General features: G+C 36.0%; 1 protein-coding gene across 1 annotated transcript in view; it reads right to left on the bottom strand.

Annotated features, from left to right (window-relative positions):
- Positions 1-6,037: 6,037 nt before the first annotated feature.
- The window catches only part of OPRM1 (opioid receptor mu 1), a 300,067-nt gene continuing 280,026 nt past the window's right edge, over positions 6,038-26,078 (bottom strand). The window contains exons 2-3 of the mRNA XM_075339573.1: positions 17,452-17,804; positions 6,038-8,271 (exon numbers count right to left, since the gene is read on the bottom strand). Coding sequence (XP_075195688.1) covers positions 7,745-8,271; positions 17,452-17,804 — 880 coding nt within the window. The 3' untranslated portion in view covers positions 6,038-7,744. The remainder of the gene's footprint in view (positions 8,272-17,451; positions 17,805-26,078) is intronic.

The following is a 26,078-nucleotide window of genomic DNA, read 5'->3' as shown; positions in this document are numbered from 1 at the left end:
ATCTTTAATCTAAAAAATACCATTGCAGCTGTGGCAGTCGTGAAGGTCGTTGTCCTGCTGAAACGTGAACCTACACCCAGTTTCAAGTCTTTTGCAGCCTCTAACAGGTTTTCCTTCAGGATTCCCTTGTATTTAGCTCCATCCATCTTCCCATCTACTCTGTCCAACTTCCCTGTTCCTGTTGAAGAAAAGCATCCCAACAGCATAATGCTGCCATCACCATGTCTGATGGTGGGGATAGTTTCAGGGTGATTGAAAAGTGCTCTGTGAGATGTTTACAGGTTGGGCTATTGGTTTATAACTTAACCCTGTTTTCTTGTGTGCTCCTTGGTTTTCCTGATTCTGTTTGATCCCTAATATTTTCAAATCAACTTCTAAAGCCTTCACAGAACAGCTGTAGTTCTATTGAGAATAAATTACATACAGGTGGAATTAATTTACGCATTAGTTGACTTTTGGAATCAATTAGTCACCTAGGATTTTGTTTAAGGGTATCAGACTGGAAGGGGCTGAATACAAATCCATGTGACAATAAGACTTAGATTTTTAAAATATTTAGACAACCAACCATGTATTATTTCCTTTATACTTCACAAATACTTGCTACTTAGTGTTGGTATATCACATAGAATCTCAATAAAATACGTTTAAGTTTGTGAAAAGTGGTAAAGTTCACAGGATAATAAGAATTTATATGGCACTCTGTGTTTGTATAGATCTTTATAGAAAAAGTAAAAATAGAGGCAGCACTTACAAAATAAATTCAAAAGAGTGTGGACTTTAGCCCAGTGGCAAAGTTTTGGTTCTTTTGAACATTTTTTCAAGCTTACCTCTATTTTCACTTAATTGTCTATTGCACTGATTAGATAGTTGCTTGAGGGGCCTTGAATCCATGTTATGCAGTTGTAGTACTGTTCCAATATTTTGTGTACAGAGCAATATATATATGTATATATATATATATATATATATATATATATATATATATATATATATATATATATGAAATAACTATTGAACATGTCACCAATTTTCTAAGTACAAACATTTCTAAGGGTGCTGATGACATGCATTTCTCACCAGATGTTAGTAACAACCTTTCCAATCCACAAAGGAAAAAACAGTCAAACTCTGGATGTCCATAATTTAATTTATTTATTACTTTGTACAAGAGACTTTGTAGATGATGACAGCTTCAAAATGCCTCCTGAATCGAGAAAGTAGTTGCATGCATTGCTCAGGAGTGATTTTGTTCCATTCTTGCACACAAACACTCTTCAAGTCCTGAAGATTCTGTGGGCTCCTTCTATGAACTTTGTACTTTAGTTCCTCTCATAAATTCTCTATTGTAATCAGGTCACGTGATTGGCTAGCCCAAGAAGCTATATTTTCTTTCTCTGAAAGTAGTTGAGAATTTCATTAGATGTGTATTTGGGTTCATTGTCTGGCTGAACAGCAAGCACAGCAGTCATTTAAAAATGCTAGATGAAGTAGTTTTAATATGGGTTGTATTAATTTCTTCAACTAATATGAGTAAAACTGATGATTTTGTAATTAAAGTTCTATTATTAACTTTACTTTCATTTTATTGGTTAAAAAATGTTCACTGATACTTTGTCTTTGCAAAAGTTTAGAAATTGTTCTTGTCTTCAGTTAGTGTTCAATTTTAGCATGACAATACTTTTTTGTAATGTAAAAAAAATCATATAAAAAAGAATCACTTAAAAACTTTTTCAACAAACAAATAACTTTTTTGAGGGGGAGATAAAAACAACACAACTAATAACATCTGATTACGTAAGTGTGAACACCCTCTGGTAAGCGGGGATGTGTTTGTGCTCAGAATTAGAATATTGCAGTTAAACTTATGTTACATAGCTGCTATTATTTAAAATGATTCTGAGTAAACCAAAATAAAATTTAATTATTCTTGTAAGATTTTCCTGGCATTTTCTTAGTTGTATTTTACAACAGAAGCAATATTCTGTAGACAGCCTACATTTTTTAAAGTTATTTCAAGAGATGAGAAGAAAAACATTTTCAAGGCATTAGATATACCATGGAACACTGTGAAGATGGTAACAAGAAGTTAACTAAATTTGGCATAACAGTAAAATGTTCTTGCAAATTGCTAAGAGGCCTTAGCAACAATAATGGGATGTAAGCAATTTCTCGCAAGTACTAGTTATTTACTGCAATTTACAATATCCCATATTTTTTATATGTCTGGCCTGTGGGGTAAGGTGAAAAGTTGGAAACCTTTTCTTACAAATAAATACAAGCCCTGCTATGTTTAGACAAAATTTACATCAAGTCTGCCAAACGAATATGGGAAATTGTATCTGATGAAGCCAAGCTTGAACTTTTTGGCCATAGTTTCAAAATATATTTTTAGCACAAAGTCAAAATGTGCATCACCAAAAGAATGCCATACCAACAGTGAAGCAAGGTGGAGGCAGAATTGTGTTTTCGTGTTGCTTTTCAGCAGCTGTTACTGTGGCTTTTGGAATGGTGGAGGAATTATACAGTTACAATTTCAAAAATCAATAAATTATGCAGCAAAACGATCAGACCTCTGCTAAAAAGCTGATGAAAAGGAATTTGACTTTTCAACACAACAATGACTTTAATCATACTTCCTAAAAAACAAAAGAATGTCTTTCCCAGAAGAAGACTAACATTTTGGAATGTAACAGACAGAACTCAGATGTGAATCCAAATTAAAATCTGTGGGTTAACCTGAAGAGAGCTTTCCACACATGATACCCTTGCAACCTGACAGATTTGAAGCAATACTGCAAGGAAGATTCACAAAGAATGAAAGAAGGCCAATTCTAATTGTGCCATGCTCATAGACTCCTACAAATTATAGCTGTGAAAAGTTCAAAGGGTTCATGAACAAAGTATTAATGTGTGCATATTTATGTAACCACATTATTTTACTTATTTTATTTCTTCTACTGGAAAATATATCAGTTTATTTTCAAATGAACTATACAAATTATGGGTAACCTTAAAGGTGAAAAATTTGAAAGTCTGAAATTATTTTTCTTGTAAGTTTTATTACATGACAAAAGCCTGATATTAAATTAGTCAAAGTTCTATGAATTTTTTTGTACAGGTTTTGGAAGTCAGTCTGCTTTTAAAACATAGAAGTGTTAATATTTATTTTTATCAATTACCAAATTACTAAGTAAATCTACAGAAGATAGGCATAAATTAAATCAATATTTGGTGTGACCTCCCTTTACCTTCAAAACAGCCTCAATTTTGCTAGGTACACTTTTTATTATAGTCAGGTGTATCAGTAATTTTACCAAAGAAATGTTAATTATCACAATTTTCACATGTAAGTATAAACTCAGTCATTAACCCCTTCACCCCCAGGCAATTTTCCATTTTTTTTTGCTCCCCTGCTTCTGAGAGCCGTAACTTTTTTATTTTTTATCAATCTTACTGTATGAAGGCTTACTTTTTGTGGGACGAGTTGTACTTTTAAATTAAACCATATGTTTTACTATATAGTGTACTGGAAAACTGGCAAAAAAATTCCAAGTGTGGAAAAATTGCAAAACAAGTGCGATTGCACGATTATTTGTGGGGTATTTTACTCACTGTGTGCACTATATGGTAAAACTGATATGTCAGTGTGATGCTTCAGGTCGGTGCGCGTGTGTAGACACCAAACATTTATAGGTTTCCTTTTATCTAAGGGGTTAAAAAAAATCAGAATTTTCTACAAAAAAAGTAGTGCATTTCTTTTGCTCCATTTTCCGCAACCCATAGCGTTCTAATTTTTGTCACTTCGGATTTGTTGGATCTTACCCTTAGTTACTAAGCAGAGATGGCTTTGACTTTCAAATTCTCTAGTTAGTCTCGATTGGAAGTTGCAATATACAGTGTGTCCACCCATATCCTGTCCACCGCCATTAACCTGAACGGCAGCAGCTATAGGCATAGAAGTGGTGTGTAGGTATAATAAAGTAGCCATGCACTTCTCAATGAAACCAGCTATAGCGCCACCTGGTGGAAAACAACAGAATTAGCATTTTTATTTCGAAAATGGAACGAGATAGAGAAAAAAAGTGAATTAAAAACTTGTAGGGCATCATCAATTCAATACGAATCGACACCTTGCATACAGAAATGCTATCATATGAAACCCATGACTCCCCCCCCCAAAAGATTGAATGTTGGTAACGCATATGGCGCTCATTTAACTTTGATGCTCAAAGTGGCCACCGTCAGCTGCAATGCACATCTGGACTCTGAACAGCATACTGTATCTTGCTGCACATTGTGCAATATGGTAGGTGACACATTTGCACAAGCATCTGTGATACGTCGTCGTAGGTCCTGCAATGTTGGTGAAGGGCTCGCATACACTTGCTGTTTGATGTGATCTCACAGAAAGAAGTCCAATAGGGTCAGGTAAGGCGAGCGTGGAGGCCACTCCATGCAGCCACCATATCCAATGACTTGTAGGAAGGTCTCCATGAGGTATCGATTCATGTCCGCAGCCTTGTGAGTTTTACATGTTCTGATCATAGCATTTCTGTATGAAAGGTGTTGATTCGTATTGAATTGATGATGCCCTACAACTTTGTAATTCACTTTTTTTGTCTATCTCATTCCGTTGTTTTCTCCCAGGTGGCGCTATAGGTGGTTTAATTACGTAGTGCATGGCTACTTTACTATACCTGGAAACCAGTTCTATGCCTAGAGCTGCCACCGTTCTCAAGTTAATGGCGGAGGATAGGATATGGGTGAACACACTGCCTATTAGTGGGTCAATGTTGTCTCTGACAAGAAGAAATATGTCTAAGCAGGTCTTCATTTGTATTTGTTATATGTCTGTTTACATGGCTGTACACTGTTGTTTTCTTACAAAAAAGAATATTGAAAAGAAAAGGTTTACTCGAAGAGACAGAATGATTTGCACAAACCTTCATCCACGGAAGATCTATGGTAAGTTCACCAAGATACTTGGAACAAATTCCCTGATGAATTCCTTAGAAAAATATTTGCAAGTGTACCTAGAGAAATTGAAGGATGGACGTAGAGAAATTAATGCATTCCTCCCTTTCTTCCTCCTTACTTACTGTAACTTTTTACACAGATGCAGAAACAGCAAGTATTGCATTTGTATCATTGTTATGTCAGACCTAATAAGATATGCAAAAAATATAATGGCACACATCTTTACATACGTAGGTGTACAGATAGATAACATATTCAAACAGATAATAAGTAGTGTTTTGTCTATAGGCGAGAAATTTGTAGTTAAGAAAGTATTATTACAGCAGCCAAGTCATGATTTAAAGGGAACCCATGAAGTGAAAAAATACTATTAACCTGCAGATATGGGGTTAATCTGCAGGTTAATACCATTCTGAAGATTCCCAGTATCTGCACATTAAACCCCGCTGCTGGGAGGAAATGAACTATAACCCTCATGGCAGCTTTCTAGTTGACATCATAGAACAAGGGCAGCACCAGCAAGAGTTGACACCGGTCCGTGTATGGAGAGCAGTGACTGTAACTGCCCCCTGCACTGACTGACAGATGGATCTAATGCAGAGCAGCTGTCAGTTAGTGTGGGGAGGGCGTGGCTGCAGCCACCACTCTCCATACACAGTTGCCACCTCGGTGACTGAACCAAGAATGCTACCGGAAGGATAAAAGATCATTTCCTCCTGGTAGTGTAGTTCAATGTGCAGGTGCCAAGCAGGCTCAGAATGCTATTAACCTGAAGCTTAATCCCATATTTCCAGGTTAATAGCATTTTTCCATGAGACAGGCTCCCTTTAACCTGTTTGTAGAAGTGGTTAAAATGGCAGTTGGAATGGTAATATAAATATTAGACTAGAAAGCTTTAGAAGTGAAGTAAAATCAACTAAATCGTGTAAACAACTATTCAAGGATTTGCATAAGTTGTTTTTTTTTTTAATTTTTTTTCTTATTCTTTTCCATATCAAAAATATCTAGCCCATACCATCACATTTACATTTCTATGTATGTTAAAAATAAACTGACACAAAGCAGATAGACTTTATTTATATGATGAATGCTGACAGAGAAAGTACACAGTGCACAGTAGTTGACAGTACATATATTACACATACGGCATTACAGGAAGATCATAACTAAATTGTGGTTTTCTAGAAAAACTGTAATACTCCACCTCTGATTAGCTTTATCAGTGATATAACAATCAACGATAATAAAAAGGTCAACTTTTAACTCTTAAAAATAGCTTGATATATTTCTGTATACGTAATAGGTTTATAATTTATACAAATTGTATCAATAAACATAGTTACTTTATAGTTTTATCTAGGGATCATTCATTGACTATAGATTATAGTGTACGAATAAAATTACAGCAGAGTCAAGAAAATACTTTGTATCTTATTTACAAAGGATAGTCATAAGGCAGCACACATAGCATGGTTCATGATTTTCTTAATTTGTGCAATTAACAATGTTATATAAAAGAAAATTAAAAAAAATGAAATATCAGTTGCTCTTAATATTTTAATATATTCATGTACAATAATATTTAACTTACAAGGCTATGTTAACATGAAGATATTAGCCACACTAGCAAGGCAAGCACAATAGGCAAATGGAAATAAAATGTGATTAAACATTTACTATTTCTTCAACAATGGCTGAAATTCCAAACTCTTATAAAAGATCAACAAGCTAAATGTGTTCCTATTGCTATATGTGAATATTAAATGAATATTTTTTGTTTACAATAATATTACAAATATTTTTCTATCAAATAACATTTGACCTTTTTTTTTTCAGGAAATACCGCCTATGCTTTGCATGCACCTATATTGTCCATGACCAGCATTTCCACCCGCATATTGTGGGCGTAGGCATGCAAATTGCATCTGCTCTTTTAATATACTAGAAAACCTTTTTTTATTGTGCACATGTAATTGTTAAAGCCCAAAATACATTTTGAAGGTATTAAAGAAGACGAGTTTTTAAATTGTCCACATCTGGGCTAAAAATTCCATGAAATCAATTATATCAACTTGTTTGCCCTTTAGAAAATGTTAACAGTAAAAGCTTTATATTGTATTATGGCTTTTAGGTTATTTGTAAAATATTGTCTGATCCATATCAAATACTGTAGAATGCTATAATAGAATGCGTTACATGATAAATTGGCCTCTTTTCACGCCTGTTTATTCCGATCACTGGCATCTTCAATATATTGACGTACATTACCAAACAAGAGCCAAAAATACCCTTAATATACAACTGTACATGAGTGAAGGTTATTTACAGCTCCCTTTTTTTATCTTTAAGTGATTATGAAAATCAGTCATTAGACCAGGTATAGGTATCTTCATGTGCAGTTTTGTAAAAGTATTTAAAATCTCTAATAAATTATATAATTCTCATTTATATTTGTAAAATGTATTATTTATATTTCCTTTGTATTAAAGTCCTTTTTATTTTACATTTGTACACCAATAGTAATTACACACAGTGCATCGTATATGCACTCGTGTTGCTTCACCTCAGAAAGTACCATCTTTGGGCAGTTACAATCGCCTATTAAGAGTGCCTGGACATAAATGAGCCAAACAAAAATTAAGGTGTTTTCTTTAAGTCTAAAGCCATCAGTGAGTTAAAGCCCTGTAGTTATCTGAGTAACTTCTGAAGTCATGTCATCTCTTGCAGGAACCCCTGAATCCAGACATGACATTTCCACGGCTAGTCATACCTGATGGTTAGTCCTATCCACTGTGTTGGCAGTAGACACGTGGTCACGAGTGTTGTGACGCATGCGGGTAGAGTTCTGCTGCTCAATGGTTGAAGATGTAGGAATGCAAAACTCCCTGAAGCATCTCTTAAAGTTCTCATCTAAAAAAGCATAAAGGACTGGATTAAGGCAGCTGTTTGTGTAACCTAGAGCAATACAGACGTGCCAGGTCACTGTCTGAAAGAGAGAAGGAGGGATATTGATCAAGGCTTTAATAATCACGTAGATGTGAATTGGAGTCCAGCACACAATGAACACAGCAACAACAACAAGGACCATCCTGGTTATTCTTCTAAGATTTCTGTCCTTTTCTTTGGACCCAGAAAGCATTCGAACGCTCTTAAGTCGTAAGATCATCATTCCATAACACACTGTTATAATAAGGACGGGCATTATGAATGCGAATATGAAGACACATATTTTCAAGAGGTTGTCCCAGTACCATGATGGATGTGGAAATATAAGACCACAATCAGTTGACCCTTAAAAACAGAAAAAAACCCATTATTATACTATTTTATTTTGTTTTGGTACTATTTTTAAAACAGATTATTTGAGGGTATAATAACAGGAGTCTGTGACGTTAAGCAAGTTCTACAAAATGGAAGTAGCATATGATAAAGCAAATGGAGCACATGGGGAAAAAGTCTAATATATCTTATTTTCATTAATTTAATTCCCTACTTATTCTGGGCTTAGTGCCATGGGTAGCCTCACTCAATGGCTATTAGCCTGCCCTCTGTGAGTGTTCATATGATGACAGCTTTAAATCAATGAGTAGGACCACCCACTGGACTAACAATCTGATTAGGTCCTTCTGCTTTAATACATACTGAATGTATACTGGGCTCCATGATTAAACTAATGGTTTCGTATGGGACATTATAATGCATTAAATCTGTCAATCTCATATTTCTTCTCAGTAATTTATATAATATCATTTTGAGCTCAACTACCTTTACAAGTCTGACTTCTTGATTTTAAGAATATAATTAGTAATTTAAACAGCCTACTACAGATATTATAGATTACTCAACCCCTTTACCCCTGAGCATGGTTTTCACCTTCATGACCCGGCCATTTTTTGCAATACTGGCAAGTGTTATTTTATGAAGTCATAATTCTGGAACACTTCAAAGTATTCTGGAGATTCTAACATTATTTTTTCATGAAATATACCTCATGATAGTGGTAAATTTAGGATGGGTTTTTTGCGCTTATTTGTGAGAAAATTAAAATTTTAACAAGAATTGAGAAAATTTAGCAATTTTTAAACTTTTTTATGCCCTTAAACCCAAGAGTTATGTCACAAAAGATAGTTAATAAATTTACATTTCTTACATGTCTACTTTACATCAGCAACATTTTAGAAACATAACTTTATTTTGTAAGGAAATTAGAAGGGTTCAAAATTTATCAGCAATTTATCATTTTCCAACAAAATTTACAAAATCATTTTTTTAGGGACCACATCACATTTGAAGTGGCCTAGATGAAAGAAAATGCACAAAAGTGACAGCATTCAAAAAACTGCACCCCTCAATCTGCTCAAAACCACATGAAAGAAGTTTATTAATCCATCAGGTGCTTCACAGGTGCAAAAACAATGTGGAAATGAAACTTTTACTTTTTCCCACAAAAAAAATGTAATTTAGTCCCAAATTTTGTATTTTCACAAGGGTAACAGGAGAAAATGCACTATACAATTTGTTGGGCAATTTCTCCTTACTAGGCTGTTTTCTCATATGTAGTGGAAATCTAAAGTTTGGTCTCAGAAGGGAAGGAGCACCATTAGAATTTTAGAGCGCAAAATTGTCTGGAATGGATAGCAGATGCCATGTCGTGTTGGAGAGTCACTGATCATCCAAAACAGTAGAGCTCCCCCACAAGCCACTCCATTTTGGAAACTAGACCTGTCAAGCAATTGTTATATATGTTTCGCAAGCATCTTGAAAACCCAGGTGCTTTACAGAGTTTAATGATGCTGAGCCATGAAAATAAAAAAATATTCTTTTACTACAAAATTGTTGCATCAACAGCAAATTTATTATTTTCTCATGGATAACAGGAGAAAATTCACCATACAATTTGTTGTGCAATTTCTCCTAAGTATGCTGATACCTCATATGTGGTAGAAATCAGCTGTTTAGGCGCATGGCAGGTCTCGGAAAGGAAGGAGCGCCATTTGAATTTTAGAGTTCAAATTGTCTGGAATGGATAGAGGATGCCATGTCATGTTTGAAGAGCCTCTAAGGTGCCTAAATAATGGAGCTCCCACACAAATGACCCATTTGGAAGATAAACCCCTTAAGGAATTTATCTAGATGTTTGTTGAGCAGCTTATACTGTCATGTGCTTCACAGAATTTTATAATGTTGAGCTGTGAAAAATTATATTTTTAACCACAGTAATGTTGATTTAACCCCAAATGTTTCATTTTTCCTAACGTAATAGGAGAAAATTGCCCACAGAATGTGTTGTGGAATATCTCCTGAGTATGTCAATACTTCATATGTGATCAAAAACAACTTTTGAGGTACAGAGCAAAGTGAAGAAGGGAAGGAGTGTCATATATGAGTTCAGATTTAGTTTTAATGGTTTGTGGGTGCCATGTCAAATTGGCAAAAACTCTGAAGTGAGTAAACAGTGGAGCGCCTCCATAAATGACCCCAATTTGAAAAATAGACCCTTCAAGGAATGTATCTAGATGTTTGGTGATCACTTTAAATCCCTAAGTGCTTCACATAGTTTTATAACATTGAGCCATCTAAATGAAACAACACATTTTTTACCACAAACATGTTGCTTTAACCCCTAATTTTTCAAATTCAGTAAGGTAACAGGAGTTAATGGACCATATAATTTTTTGTGTAATTTCTTTTGAGTATGCTAATAACCCATATGTGGTTGAAAACTTCTTTTTAAGCACAGAGAAAATTGAAGACGGGAAGGAGCACCATATTTGGATTTAGGTTTAGTTGGAACTAGCTGTACTACCCGGCTTCTCCCGGGTTAATAACTGTTGTTAACAAAATAGAATGTAATAACATTCCCGGGATAGAATGTATTAACACCCGGGATAGTAACTGTCTCTCTGTTTCTCTCCCATTCTCTGTCTGTCTCCCCCTCTGTATATATTTCTCTGTCTCTCTCTCTATCTCTTTGTCTGTCTGTCTCTTTCCCTGTCTGTCTCTGTCTCTTTCTCCATCTGTCTCAATCTCTTTCCCTGTCTGTCTATCTATCTCTTTCTCTGTCTGTCTATATATCTCTGTCACTTTCCCTGTCTGTCTCTTTCCCTCTCTTTCCCTGTCTGTCTCTTTCCCTCTCTTTCACTGTCTGTCTCTTTCCCTCTTTCCCTCTGTCTCTTTCCCTGTGTCTGTCTCTTTGTCTGTCTCTTTACCTGTCTTTGTCTGTCTCTTACCCTGTCTGTCTCTTTCCCTTTCTTTCCCTGTCTGTCTGTTTCCCTGTGTCTGTCTCTGTCTCTTTGTCTGTCTGTCTCTTTCCCTGTCAGTCTGTCTCTTTGTCTGTCTCTTTGTGTCTGTCTCTTACCCTGTCTATGTCTGTTTCTTACCCTGTCTGTGTCTGCCTCTTTCCCTGTCTGTGTCTGTCTCTTTCCCTGGCTGCATTTTGACATGCCAACATTCCATATAAGGGCGGGGCTGCGCATTCTTCTGAAGTTCTGGCTGCACTGTGGCTCCCAGCTCCATTTGCTTTAATGGAGGCAGGTTTTTTGGCGAATAACTGTAAAGTGCGGGGTTAAAATTTCCCCTCAAAACATAGCCTATGACGCTTTTGGGGTCCAGACGTGTGAGTGTGCAAACTTTTGTGGCTGTAGCTGCGACGGTGCAGATGCCAATCCCGGACATACACACACACATACACACACACATTCAGCTTTATATATTAGATGGTTTGTGGGTGCCATGTCACATTTACAGAGCCCCTGAGGTGCCATAACAGCAGAAACACCCCACAAGTGATACCATTTTACAACCTACAGCACTCAATTAATTAATCATGGGCTGCTTTGAGCATATAGACACCACAGATTTGTCACAAAATTTGATACTACAGTATTGGGTGACGAAGAAAAAATAATTAGATTTTTACTACTAAAATGTTTTAATCCCAGATGTTCAATTTTCACAAGGGGAATTTTAGAGTTCAAATTGTCTGGAATGGATAGAGGATGGTAAAAAAGGCCCCCTAATATGTTACACAATGTCTTCTGAATGTAGCAATACCTCACATGTGACTGTACAGTACTATTTGGCTGCACCACAGGGCTCAGGAGGGAAGGAACGCCATTTGATTTTTAGAGCACAGGGTTTCCTAGAATAGTTTGTAGTCTCCCTTTGCAGACCAAATTGAAGTGATCAAATTTGGGAAATTATGCCCTTATGGGTTATCATCTATGGGTGTAGTGACGATTTAGTCACTGGAAAAATACCTATTGAGTCAAACGCACTGAATGTTGCAGAATTATACGTTGCAACTAAGTCATTATCATGCCCAGTACATTGTAGTGCCCATACATTGTGCCCAGCTTGTACTTCTGGAAACCTGCATCCTTTAAATTAAGTGGGCTCCCTTCACTACAACAATCCCAAACATGTGGCTGCTAACTGTGGTTTAGGCACATTGTGGGTCTCAGAAGGAAAGGGGACATTTGGATTTGGGAGCTCAAATTTTACTGGATTTATTTTTTGAGAGGTGGGAGCCATAGTGTTTTTTTCATTAGCAGATGACGGACCTGAGTGGGAGTGAAGCTTGGATTGAATGCTATTTGACGATTTGGGTACAGAACATTTTAGATCAGCTCATGCTTTTCCTGTACTCTATGATGAATGCTAATATCGGGGTTTCTATGTACGTTTGGGTTTCCACAATACGTGGTTGAAGTGAAATCCCGGATGGATCCATTCACTAATGAGGCAGCAGAGTTTTTACACAATAAAGGGTTTTTTAAATGACTGAATTTTGAAGACAATAGTTTTTTATTTTTCTGCTGACAAAGTCATTTCAGACCTTACTTTTTGGGGGATGAGTTGAAGTTTTTATTGGTACCATTTTGTGTCACTTAATATTTTTGATCGCTTGCTATTCTGCTTTTTGTGAGGCAGAAGCATCAAAAATCAGCAATTCAGGAATTGTTTTGTTTTTTTCTGTTCACATAAAAATTCTAACGCAACTTTATTCTTCAGGTCAGTGTGATTACAGTGGTACCACATCTATATAGGTTTTTTTGATGTTTTGCTGCTTTTACACCATAAAACATAAAACACCATAAAACAATTTTATAGAAAAAAAATAGATTTTGCATTTGTTCTGAGAGCTATAGATTTTTTTTTTATTTTTTTGGATGATGAAGCTGTATGGCAGCTTGTTTTTTAGGACAAGACGACATTTTCAGTGGCACCATTTTAATTTATACATGACTTTTTTTATCTCGTTTATTTCAGATTTTTGTCAGCTGTATTATGAAATGATATAGTTTTCGGTACTTCTTTTTTACCGTGTTCACTAAAGGGGTTAACTAATGTGACAGTTTTATAGATCTGATTGTTACGGATGTGGCTATACTAAATCTGCATAGTTTTTTGGGGGGGGGTTTTATACATAAATTTAAATATTTTTGGAATTTTTTTTGTTTTTTGTTCTTTATTTTCAGATTTCTTCAAATACTTTTACCAATCATTTAATTTCTTTTAAAACTTTTTTACTTAGTTCCTTTTTCTTTATGGGACATTATTTTTGTTACTGTGATCACTCATAAAATTCACAATCATTGCAGTGGATTATATCTGTCAGTGTTATACTTGCAGCACTGAAACTTTGTCTCAGACACCGTGCATCTGGAAAGTTGTGCAAAGCTTTCTTGTGATTACCCGAGGTTACCATGGTAGCCATTAGGTCCCTGTGACCACATTACAGGGGCTCGATCACTTGGGAGATAAGCGCAATCCTCTCCCTGCCTCCTCAATGCTGCAATTACACTAGAATTTTTTAATAAACACTAAAATATTAAACAAAAATAAGTTTAAGATCATCTAATTGTACTGACCTTAAAAATCATATTGTCAGATAAATATTCCCGCACAATCAACATTGTAAATACTAAACACCAAAAACCATGTCAGATTTGAAGTTAAAATGAAAGGTGCAATTCAAAACTACAACTCTTCCAGCAAAAACAAGCCCTATGTGGCTACATTGATCTAAAAGTATAAATGTCATGACTTTTCAAAGAATAGAAATAAAAAACAAAACACAAAAAAATAAATTGCTAAGAATGCTAGAAATGGATGAAAAAAACTTCTCAACTTTTTAAATAGGTTAAATCTGTATATTAACCATGAAATGTGGTTTGAAATTGAGAATGCATTTTACAAATACTACCAGGGCAGAAATCTGCATTTTTTACAAACAGAATTTTATGTTTAGGCAATATAAGAGAACTACTCTGATATTGATTGAATAGGCAGCAAAGACAATTTTTCTTAAAAGAGGAAATTGCACCAAATTTTTCATGTTGAACTGGACACACAATGTAATAGTGGCTGCAGAGTGGAATAAAACTTTTTTTTCACTTCACAATTAAAATATTGGACACCTAATCAGTTAACATTTTTGGGTCTTATCAAACATTTTTCACTGGGGTCTTGTACTTCTTCCCTCTATATGATGCTGAAGAATCATAAGCAGCCAGCAACACACAAGAAAAGAACAAGCCTCCCGCTCTCCCCAGACTTTGTAGTGTCTTAGATGTAATTATACATTATTGGAATCTTGGTCTAATCAGCATGAGTCAGTGTGTGGAGCAGAGCAGTACAACTGAATTTAGCTGTGTCACATTACACACCCTTCTATCCACTCGTCTACTCTCCTAGTACTGTCATCTCTTCTGTACAGCCTCTCCCCCCACACTGTCTGGTCATGAGAGCTCAACGTGCCAAAAACACACTTATGTTTATTGTGCCCAACTTGTAATCACTCAGCAGTGAGATCAGAGCTGTTATAAAATCACAAACAGGAATAATCCCCCCAAAAAACTGCCCCGGTGTGAGATGTAATGATAGCCCTTATTACAAGTTGCTTGAGAAAAGCAGATGGAAGTGTGATTATATCAGACACACTCAGTAAAAAGACAGAGCTGATAGATATGTTTGTAATGTGACACAGCTAAACTCAGTTGCACTGAAAATGCCCCACACACTGTCTCATGCAGGAGGATGGACTGGGAGAATAGAGATATTTAATTATATCTCACACACTGACAAATCTGCTCTAAGCTATAATGGGGCTTATTCTTTTTTCCTTGGGTGTTGCTGCTTTCTTTTATTTAGTCATAAACAGAGAGAGAAGTAGTAAATGCTCTCTGTGAAAACTGTCTGATAATACCCACTTGGACTTAAAGTAAAGTTTTAATTGTTAATATCTCTGCAAAAGTTTTATTCTGCTCTACAGCCACGATTAGATTGTGTGTCCAGTTCAACAAGAAAATATTGGTGAAAGATCCTCTTTAAATGGACTTTGTCAGCAAAGGATAACTTTTCAAACGAAGTGGCACTTTGTATCATGGTGGGGCTGATTAATTAAAATACACCCTCCTACCTTATTTTCTCAATAGTTGCACTCTTCACTGGCTCTATAAAGCCTCAGCTGTCAATATAAGACAGGGGGTGGAAATACTGCAGAGGGAAAACAAGCAGGTGGGAAGGTGTTTTTAAATGAAATGGCCATGTCATGATGCACCACGTACATGAACTTGGTTTGAAAAGTCATTCAATACTGACAGAGACCTCTTAAGATAGTTTCTTAAATCCCCCTAAATGTGTTCTGTTATACTCCAAAGTGAATATTGCCTCTTCTGTAAACTGCTCTAACTCAACTAAATTCTTTATGTTTGATAAACCAACAAGAAAGCAAATAAGTCAATGTCATGTGAATATATTTTCCTTAGAAGCAAGTTGTGGTTTAAAATACATGATCCACATCCAGGGAAATAATCCGTGAAATCAGATGGGTAGCTTGTAGTGTAAAATTCAATTAATTTTCTGTAATAGCAAAACTGTACTGACAAAGTGATAAATAATATGGGATTTTTCATTGCTTTAACCCATATGCGTAGAATGGCTTCTTCTTTGCATGAATTATGTATGAATCTCAGAATTTGTTCACTTAAAGGGTTTTTCATTACAGAAAGACTGCTCAAACCAAGCACAGGCGCTCGTGCATCATGGCCAAACATTTAAATGCACCTTCCCACCTGCTTGTTTTTCATCTTTTCATCTCCACCCTTCTCTGGCTCTATAAAAGCAGAGCTGTCAATCAAAGAAAAGGCAGGTGGAGATTGAGGGAAATCAAGCAGGTGGGAAGGTTATTTAAATGATGGCCTCGCCATGATGCACGAGCACCTGTACTAGTTGGCAAAGTCATTCTGTGTTGAAAGAGTCCCTTTAATATTATGCAATCATCAGAAAACTTCTTTTTTTGGGGGAGGGGAAGGGGCAATGTTTTTTTCCATATAACAATCTATAAAAGATAACATTGAAAAAATCCTGACATTTTTACATTGACCACTGCGGCATTTTTAGACTTCAACTTTCTTTTGTGTTTCTGGACATTCATATGTAAATTAGCCACAGTGAACAGAATTTAATGGTATGTTTTGTATTGTAAGTATCTACTGTGCATGTGCAAAGGTCATTGTGAAGGGGGGAGGGCCAGCTATGATATCATTTATTTTGGTGGATCCTGTGTTATTAGCTGAATGTAGAGTTCTTATATGTCATTGTAATCCTGTCTCTGCTGAAAAGGAGTCTTGATAAAAAATGTTCCTCAAGGGATATGGAATAAGAGCTCAAAAAAAATCCTCTAAAAAGGCAACTAAAAATGTAAAATTGCTATTTTTTTAAGATATGATAAAAAAGTGCCAGTGTTTAAAAAAGTACATGTAATGAAAAAAGACATTTAAAAAATAGGTCAATTTTTGAATATAGTTGCCCTTTTAACGATATAGCACAACAAGAGTGGGATATTGGTGTCATATTAGATATTACTGAAAAAATATTACTTTGTAAGTAGAAGAACCTGCCTTTATTCTTACATGTTTCATGAGACATAATTAGTTTGTTTTATAATTTTTTAATTTTTAAATTTGATGATGATAATTTGGCATTTATTCAAGTGGTCTTTCCTGAATTGATCACATAATTACCATTGAAATGAACATAAATATTTTTTCTTTTTTGTATGAAATATATTGTAATATTAAGATGCTTATGTCTGACAATTCTAAAAATGTTACCCTTAACTCAAATGCATTGTATCATAAAATAGTTAATCCAATCGGGTATTACATTTTTTTGGTTTAATTTTATTAATAATTTGTAGTCGATAACATAATCTCAATTAGCACAGTTTTTTTTTTTACTGCTCCAGTCACAATCAGCTATCATTGAAAATACGGGTACATTTCATGGTTTGGGACATATGTATGTAATGAGAACTTGGGTGAGGGATCATTTAAGGTTAATAAGAAGAATAAAAAATGTACATGAAATCAGAGATCTGCAGCAAATTTTAAGATGACAATTTCGCTAAGATTATAAGGATACTTTTTTTCTTACAATTTTAAAAATGTTCCTTTTTTCACTCACCTCTATCAGTTTTTGTAGTTGCCATAAACATTACAGGTAATCCAATTGCCGAAGAAAGGATCCAGTTGCACACATTAACAATTTTGGCATTTCGTGGCGTCCTAAAGTCAAGAGCTTTTACTGGATGACAAACAGCTATATATCGATCAACACTCATTGTAGTCAGAGTGAAAATACTTGTGAACATATTATAGTAGTCTATCGATATAACAACTTTACATACAATACTACCAAAGGGCCATGTTCCCATAAGGTAGTTTACACTCTGAAAAGGCAAAGTACTAGTTGCAAGGGCATCTGCTAGCGCAAGATTAAAAATGTAGATATTGGTTGCAGTCTTCATTTTGGTGTACCTAGAAAATAAAAGAGGGATCCATTAGCTTTTACTCCACTTATTTTCTTCATCATACTTTAGAAAAAGCTTCATCAGTTTACTGCCGTTGAATCACAATAAAAGAATAATTTGCTTTAAAAAATCCTTTAGATAATGGTATTTTTATATATTCATAAAATTATAAAAATTACAAATAATCCACTAAATTGACCCTATGATAACAATGCATAAGGCTATAAATTGTATATCTTTATTTCAAACTAATTTAATTTGGTTGTCAATAGTTTTAAAATACTCCCAATATTTATGTTTTTATATTCCTGCTGTGTAATAAATTAATTTACAAAATTACCACAAATTGATCTAAAAGACAAAGCATATAAAACTAGAGTTGAAATCGGAAGTTTACATACACTATCTAAAAAAAACACATATTCATGTTTATATCACTAGCTGACATGAAATCAGAATAAAACTTTCCCATTTTAGGTCAATTTGGGTTGCCCAAATTATTGCTATTTGCCAAATACCAGAATAATGAGATAGATAATGATTTAAGGCATTTTTATTAAATTCTGCAAACTCAAACAATTACATAAGTACACTAGGAGTGCTATGCCTTTAAACAATATGGGACAATCCATATGATGATGTCATGTCTTTGGAAGCTTCTGATAGGTTTATTGGAAACATCTGAGTGTATTTTAATGCTCACCTAAAACACACCTAAACACAGTGCTTTGTGTAGCATCATGGGAAATTCAAAAGAAACCTGCCAAAATCTCAGGAAGAGAATTGTGGACATGCTCAAGTCTAGTTCATCCATGGTTGCAATCTCCAGATACCTGAAGGTGCCTCGTTCATCTGTACAAACAATTATATGCAAGTACAAACCAGATGGTAGTGCCCAGCCATCATACCACTCAGGAAGGAGATTGGTTCTGTGTACCAGAGATGAATGTGCTTTGGTCAGAAAACCCAAGAACAAAAGCAAAAGACCTTGTGAAGATGCTAGTGGAAGCTGGTAAGATTGTGTCATTATCCACAGTGAAATGAGTGCTATATCAACATGGACTGAAAAGCCACTCTGCCAGGAAGAAGCAATTGCTCCAAAAGAAACATAAAAAAGCCAGATTAATTTTTGCAAATACACACAGGAACAAAGACCTTAATTGTTAGAGACATGTCCTGTGGTCTGACAAAACTAAAATTGAACTGTTTGGCCATTATGGTCATTTTTACATTTAAAGCAAAAAGGGAGAAGTTTTGAAGCCTATGAACACCATCTCAAAAGTGAAACATGGGGGTAGCAGCATCAAGTTGTGGAGTTGTTTTGCTGCAGGAAGAACTGGTGCACTTCACAAAATATGAAAAAATGGCATCATGAGGAAAGAAGATTACATGGCAAAACTGAAGCAACATCTCAAGACATCAGCCAGGTACTTAAAGCTTAGGCAGAAATGGGTCTTCCAAATGGTCAGTGACCCAAAGCGTACTGCCAAACTGGTTACAAATTGGTTTAAGGATAATAAAGTCAATGTTTTGGAGTGGCCATCACAAATCCCTGATCTCAAAACCTATTGAATATTTATGGGCAAAGCTGAAAGGCAGGTACAAGCAAGGCAATCTACAAACATGGCTCAGTTACACCAGTTCTGTCAGGAGGAATAGGCCCATATTCAAACCAAGTATTGTGAGAAGCTTGTGGAAGGATATCCAAAATGTTTAACCCAAGATCCTATCCCAATATGTAGTAAGAATATTAATATTAGCAAATACGTCCAATTAGAAATGTAGTTAAGTTTTTCTGATTCACTTTGTCTCTTGTCTTATGTGCAGGGTATTGCAGGACCTTGGTATTCATGGTTGCGACCACTGGCAACTAATTGTCCTTATATGTGTAGTCATAACCATGGATACCTAAGGTCCTTCAATGTTCTGCACATAAGATAAGTGACATTGTAAATCGGAAGAACTATACTACATTTCTAACTTCTATTTGGTTATATTATTATTCTTATTATTAGTAGTATTATTTTACCTACTACATATTAGGATAGAATCTTGGAGATAGGAATACCCCTTTAAGAACAATCATGCCAAATAGTAATGAAATGTATGAAATGTTAAATAACCCCTCTCTGGGACTTCTAGTGTTAAAACATTCTCTCTCATTATTCTGGCATTTGGCATATACAAATAATTTTGGCTCCTAATTGACCTAAAACAGGAAAGGTTTATTCTGATTTCATGTTAGATAGTGAGAAAAACATGCAGATGTGTCTTTCTAACTAGTGTTTGTAAACTTCTAGTTTCCACTATATATACCATATATCTATATTTTAAACTGTTTTACTTTAGTTCATTTTAATAAAACAATTTAAAACACGTCTATACCATGTATTAATTTTCACATATAGTGGCATGCAAAGGTTTGGGCACCCCTGGTAAAAATTAATGTTATTGTGAACAGTTAAGCAAGTTTAAAAGAAAACAATCTCTAAAAGGTATAAAGTTAAAGATCACACATTTCCTTTGTGTGTATATATATATATATATATATATATATATATATATATATTTAACTTCTACATTTGTAAATTAATAAAAAAGGAAAATAGGCCTATGCTAAGTGTGGGCACCCTGCATGGTTAATACCTAGTACTAGTAGCATTCCCTTTGGCATTAAATTCTTCTTTTCATCCATTCTTCCTTGGAAAAGTTTTTCAATTCTATCAGATTCGTGGGTTGTTCTGCATGTACTGCTCTTTTGAGGTCTAGTCACAGATTTCCAATGGTGTTTAGATCAAGGAACTTTAAAACCTTTAGCTTGCGCTTTTTGAGGTAGTCTATTGTGGACTTTGGCGACGTAAAAAAGCTGAAGTTGAAAAGATGATGGCTTCTACAAGTGGATAATTATCCTAAACACACTTCAAATGGTTCTCACAATCCCCTACTCTGAACATCATTGAAAAATCTGTGGCTAGACCTCAAAAGAGCAGTGCATGGAAGACGAATCTCACAGAAGTGAAAGACTTTTCCAAGAAATAATAAAATAATAATAAAACAAGAATTAAAATATGCTTGGCTGGCTACTAAAAGCATTTACAAATTATGATGCTTGCCAAAAGGGGTGCTACTAAGTACAAACCATACAGGGTGCCCATCAGCCCATTTTCCTTTTTTGCTAATTTAAATATAAAAGATGTAAAATGTAAAAATGTAAAAGATAAAAAATGTTTTTCCTAAAATACAAAGGAAATTTGTCTTTTTTAACTTTCTACCTTTTAGAGATCATTGCATATTCAATCTGCTTAACTGTTCACAATAACAGTATTTTTGACCAAAGGTACCCACATTTTTTCATGCTACTGTATTGTATATATTTCAATCCTGGTTCCCTGATAAAGCAATAGATATAGCAAAATTTTTGGCAAACTGATGTATTTAATAAGCATGCTCAATTCCACTGTAATAATTTCCTGAGGTAGAGAAGAGATGGCACCCAAAAAGGGAAAACAGTAGGACCTTGGATATGATTGCACTATAAACTGCTGATAAGGCCTCGAGGCTCCATTATTCAGTGAGTGGCAAATAGTAAAGTACTATTTCCAGATTAAAAATAACGGCAAAGCATTTCCACCACCTTCTTTGGGCTTCATCAGACTTATGCCGATAGATTTTACATGATCTTTAATACTTTCTGTATGGGAAGTATACATTTAGATAATTGATGACATTATGACAAATGACTTGCCTACACGATTGTTCCCTGCTACACTGGGCTTGCAGTGGGCATAAACTTGGAATCCTTCAGAGGCATATCGGGGCCGCACAAGCCACATCCATGCTCACCTGTGCAACTCCTATGATGTGGATCCGGTTTATACCCATGGAATTAGATGAGCATGAACCCAGAGCACTTCCAAGGTGCATCCAAGCAACATATGACACATTTATGGTCATAACACAAGACACCTCTGTGAGTAAAAATTCATGGTGTAGTGGTTGACAGACAGTGCATAACCCTTTCCCCATACAAACCCTGACAGGCTCAAGGTACTGTCACTGGGGAATCTTATTGGATATTTAAATTTCCCGATGGTTTAAATGAGGACATAGTGTAAGTATACATTTATTTTTTATCCTTGTTTGGGCATTATCAACCAGTTTAAATCAGTATGAATACACAAGCAAATACCTGCTATAGAATTGTCCATTCAGTTACAGTTCCCCATGGGACCCTCTTTTTATTAGTTCACCCATATTAGAGCATTTTATCATGGATATGCCACAGAGGGGATTTATGGTTGTGAGTGTGGAAACATCTCATGTGGCTAATTTGCACACTGGAAAGGCTCTAGGATCACAACCATTTAATTCTTGGGGTGTTGAATGGATTCACATCATACGAGTTGCCATGGTGACTGTGGATGTGGCATGTGCTGCTCGGATGTACCTTTTCAAGGATTCCAGGGTTATGCCCACTATGCAGTCAGTGTAGCAGGGAGCAGGTTTAATAATGTTTTGGTGAAGGTGTATGTCATCACCAGGTCATCATTTCACAGCACAATCATATCAAGATCCTACAACTTTGCATTCATTTAGGTACCTTTTCTTCTCCAATATCCCTTGAGTCAAGAGTAAATGCAGCAGGAACCCAAGGTTTATTTACTAATCTAATATCTATACAGGTGTTGTATTCTCAAAAAAATCAGATTACAGTCCTTGAATAAGTTTTCCTTATAACCCAAATGATAAAAGGTATTCTACCATGAGCACTTGGTTTTCTTTTTTCATTATATTACTCAGGTCTATAGTAGACAACAGATATTAAATAAAGGCCAGCTAAGTTGGTGAATTTAGAAAGAGAAGATCAACCATACAATGTGTATGGGCATGTTCCAACTTCCCGTGATGCCAGATGTCAAGTTAAAGAAGAACTGGTCTGCTATATTTTTATATGCCTCATCTTTTGGTTCACTGATCTTCTTGTTCTCTGGGAAAACAACCGGCCATCAGAAGTTTTTGGCAGTATTCTATTCTCCTCTCTCTGTTGAGAAAGTATGCATGCTTGGTCGACTTTGGTGTGCAATCACGTTAGGTGGGTATGGGTAGCTGAGAAATGGTTAAACAGTTAAGTTTTGATTAAAATTATTATTTTATAATGTATTATCATTTTAAATGAAAATGTTTTTCACAAATGATACATTTATCCTATTTATTTTACATTGTAAAACATACCAAAGTAAACAAAAAAAAACAAACACAGTCTATAACAATATAGTATATTGTACAATTGCTTGGAAATAAAATTTACCATATTTGTATTCTATTTAATGTGGTCCTGCAATTTGAGTCACAAGTTTGAATGCTCACAATTGAGAATGCATTAACTGTTCAATAAAGCAGGATTGCTATCGGGAATTCAACCCATTAATTCACCCAGAATTCGATCTTCCTTTTTAGCAATTATTCTCTATTAGTTTGAATACAAAAATCAATCATGTGCTAATATTTGCATGGCACTTAAGTGCTGTATTACTTATAATTATTTTAGTAATTGCAAATCTATTCTTTTTCACTGCAAAATTAATAAACAAATACAATTAGCAGTAAACAGACATTATAGAGCTGAGCTTGTCAATGTGACAAGGCTGCACTTGCCATTTAGTGTCACTTATCCTGATAAAACAATGTATTTACAGGTTTTAATGAAACTGTAAGTAAATCTTTACTCAATATGCACATAAAAAAAATTAAATGAAAAAATTAGCCTTAAGTGAATCCTTATATACAGTATAGTGGGTTATATATGTATTGAACACATCAATCAAATTTGTAACTAAATGCTGTATATTTGTAAAGGTACTATTGATATGAAATTCTCACCAGATGTTGGTAACAACTCACCCAATCCACACATGCAAAGAAATCAATTCATAGATGTCCATAAATTAAGGTATGTGCATAAAAGAAATGATTCAAGAAAAAGTACATGAACACATGAAGAAAGAAGTGCAAAAATCCATGGAAAGCCCTGACACCAGCTGAAATCAATCAGTATTTAGAAACCAATCCTGCCACTTAGTGAAAAATAATATCAGCTAGTAAGACGATTGATTATAAAAAGGTTTGCCGTTACTAAGTTGCCGCACAAGAAAAATCTCAGGATGAGTAAAACCAGCCAGCTGTCTCAAGACCTTTGCAATCTTATTGTATTGTCAATCCAGGACCACAGACACAAAATGGTTAACCGAAACCAACTAGGGCAAGCCGTCCACTAAGCAGGATTCCGAGGTACCCTGAAACTGTTTAACCTCTATACAGTGATCTGAATATACTGCAAGGTCCAGGAGTTCGCTGCCTATGGAAAGGCTGCAGTCCAGAGACGGGGATAGTTGCCAGTCAGGGTCAAAACTAGGATGTCCACAAGGTACAAAATCAGAAGGCAGGAGGAGTGTCCAGAAAACAGGCTGAGGTCCATTAACTTCCTGGAGTGGGTAGAGGCTAGAGAAATTCAGAGGGACGAATTTGGGGTGTCATAGCTCGGGCACAAGTTTCACAAGAAAGCACATAATCTTTATAGTCTTTAACTAAAGTAGGCCACCAAAAATTCTTGGTTACTAGTTAGAGGGTATTGCCTATACCAGAGTGACCTGCAAGCACATAATTGTTAGAGTCCTGAAACACACAGAAGCGAAATTGGGGAGGGACAAGTTTACAGGTAGGAGTAGTATCAGGGTCTTGTTCTTCTGTATTACCAATCTCTTCTACTAGCTCCAAAGAGACAGACGATACAATTAGAGTTGAGCGCGGTTCGTGGTTCGTGGTTCTCCAGTTCTAGGCTCGAGTGATTTTGGGGCATGTTCTAGATCGAACTAGAACTCGAGCTTTTTGCAAAAGCTCGATAGTTCTAGAAACGTTCGAGAACGGTTCTAGCAGCAAAAAAACAGCTAAATCCTAGCTTGGTTTCTGCTGTAATAGTGTAAGTCACTCTGTGAATCACACTATTATGACATTTCAGTGTATAGTGTGCGTGAACAGCGCCTTCAGATCACTGCTGTTTCTATAATGGCCATCGCCATTTTTTTTTTTTTCTTGTCTTCCTTCCCTAAGCGCGCGCGTCTTGTGGGGCGGGCCAGCATGTCAGCCAATCCCAGACACACACACAGCTAAGTGGACTTTTAGCCAGAGAAGCAACGGCATGTGTGATAGGATGTCCATGTCACATGTCCCTGCATTATAAAAACGGACATTTTCCTCCAGGACGCCATTATCTGCCTTCTGCGTCTTTGGTGTCAGACATCACTGTCGCAGCTCCGTCCTCCTGAGTCCTATCGCCGATACAGCTGTATGCGCTGCATACACAGCGTTAGACAGCTTAGGGAGAGCACTTTCTAGCAGCCCTTTTAAGGGCTCAAACCGGCAGGGTCAGAGAGCCATAGGTGACAGGTCCTGAAAACAGCAACAGCGTCTGTGTAGCCAAGGTCAGGGATTTCCTCCCTGCATTTCACCATTAGGAGGGAATAGAAAGGCAGGCTTCCATTCCTCTACCCAGAGCCCCACAATCCTGCCACTGTACCCTCTTGTCCTCTGCACACTCCAACTCATTATAACTAAGCCATTATACTAGCAAACAGTCAGTGTACCTAGTGGCATCCTAAACGTGGCTATTGGACTTTGCTATAGTCCCACTAGTGCAAAGACATTTGCAGAGCACGTCTGCCTGCATTGCACACTCCAACTTTTTTAAACTAAGCCATTTTACTAGCAAACACTCAGTGTACCTAGTGGCATCCTAAACGTGGCTATTGGACTTTGCTATAGTCCCACTAGTGCAAAGACATTTGCAGAGCACGTCTGCCTGCATTGCACACTCCAACTTTTTTAAACTAAGCCATTTTACTAGCAAACACTCAGTGTACCTAGTGGCATCCTAAACGTGGCTATTGGACTTTGCTATAGTCCCACTAGTGCAAAGACATTTGCAGAGCACGTCTGCCTGCATTGCACACTCCAACTTTTTTAAACTAAGCCATTATACTAGCAAACAGTCAGTGTACCTAGTGGCATCCTAAACGTGGCTATTGGACTTTTGTCTATTCACACTATTGTAAAGATATTTGCAGCACGTCTGCCTGCATTGCACACTCCACCTTTTTTTAACTCAGCCATTATACTAGCAAACAGTCAGTGTACCTAGTGGCATCCTAAATGTGGCTATTGGACTTTTGTCTACTCAAACTAGTGGAAAGATATTTGCAGCATGTCTGCCTGCATTGCACACTCC

Source organism: Anomaloglossus baeobatrachus, chromosome 3, assembly GCF_048569485.1.
Source record: "Anomaloglossus baeobatrachus isolate aAnoBae1 chromosome 3, aAnoBae1.hap1, whole genome shotgun sequence".
In the NCBI taxonomy this organism is placed as follows: Eukaryota; Metazoa; Chordata; class Amphibia; order Anura; family Aromobatidae; genus Anomaloglossus; species Anomaloglossus baeobatrachus.
This window is presented reverse-complemented; position numbering and strand designations above follow the sequence as displayed.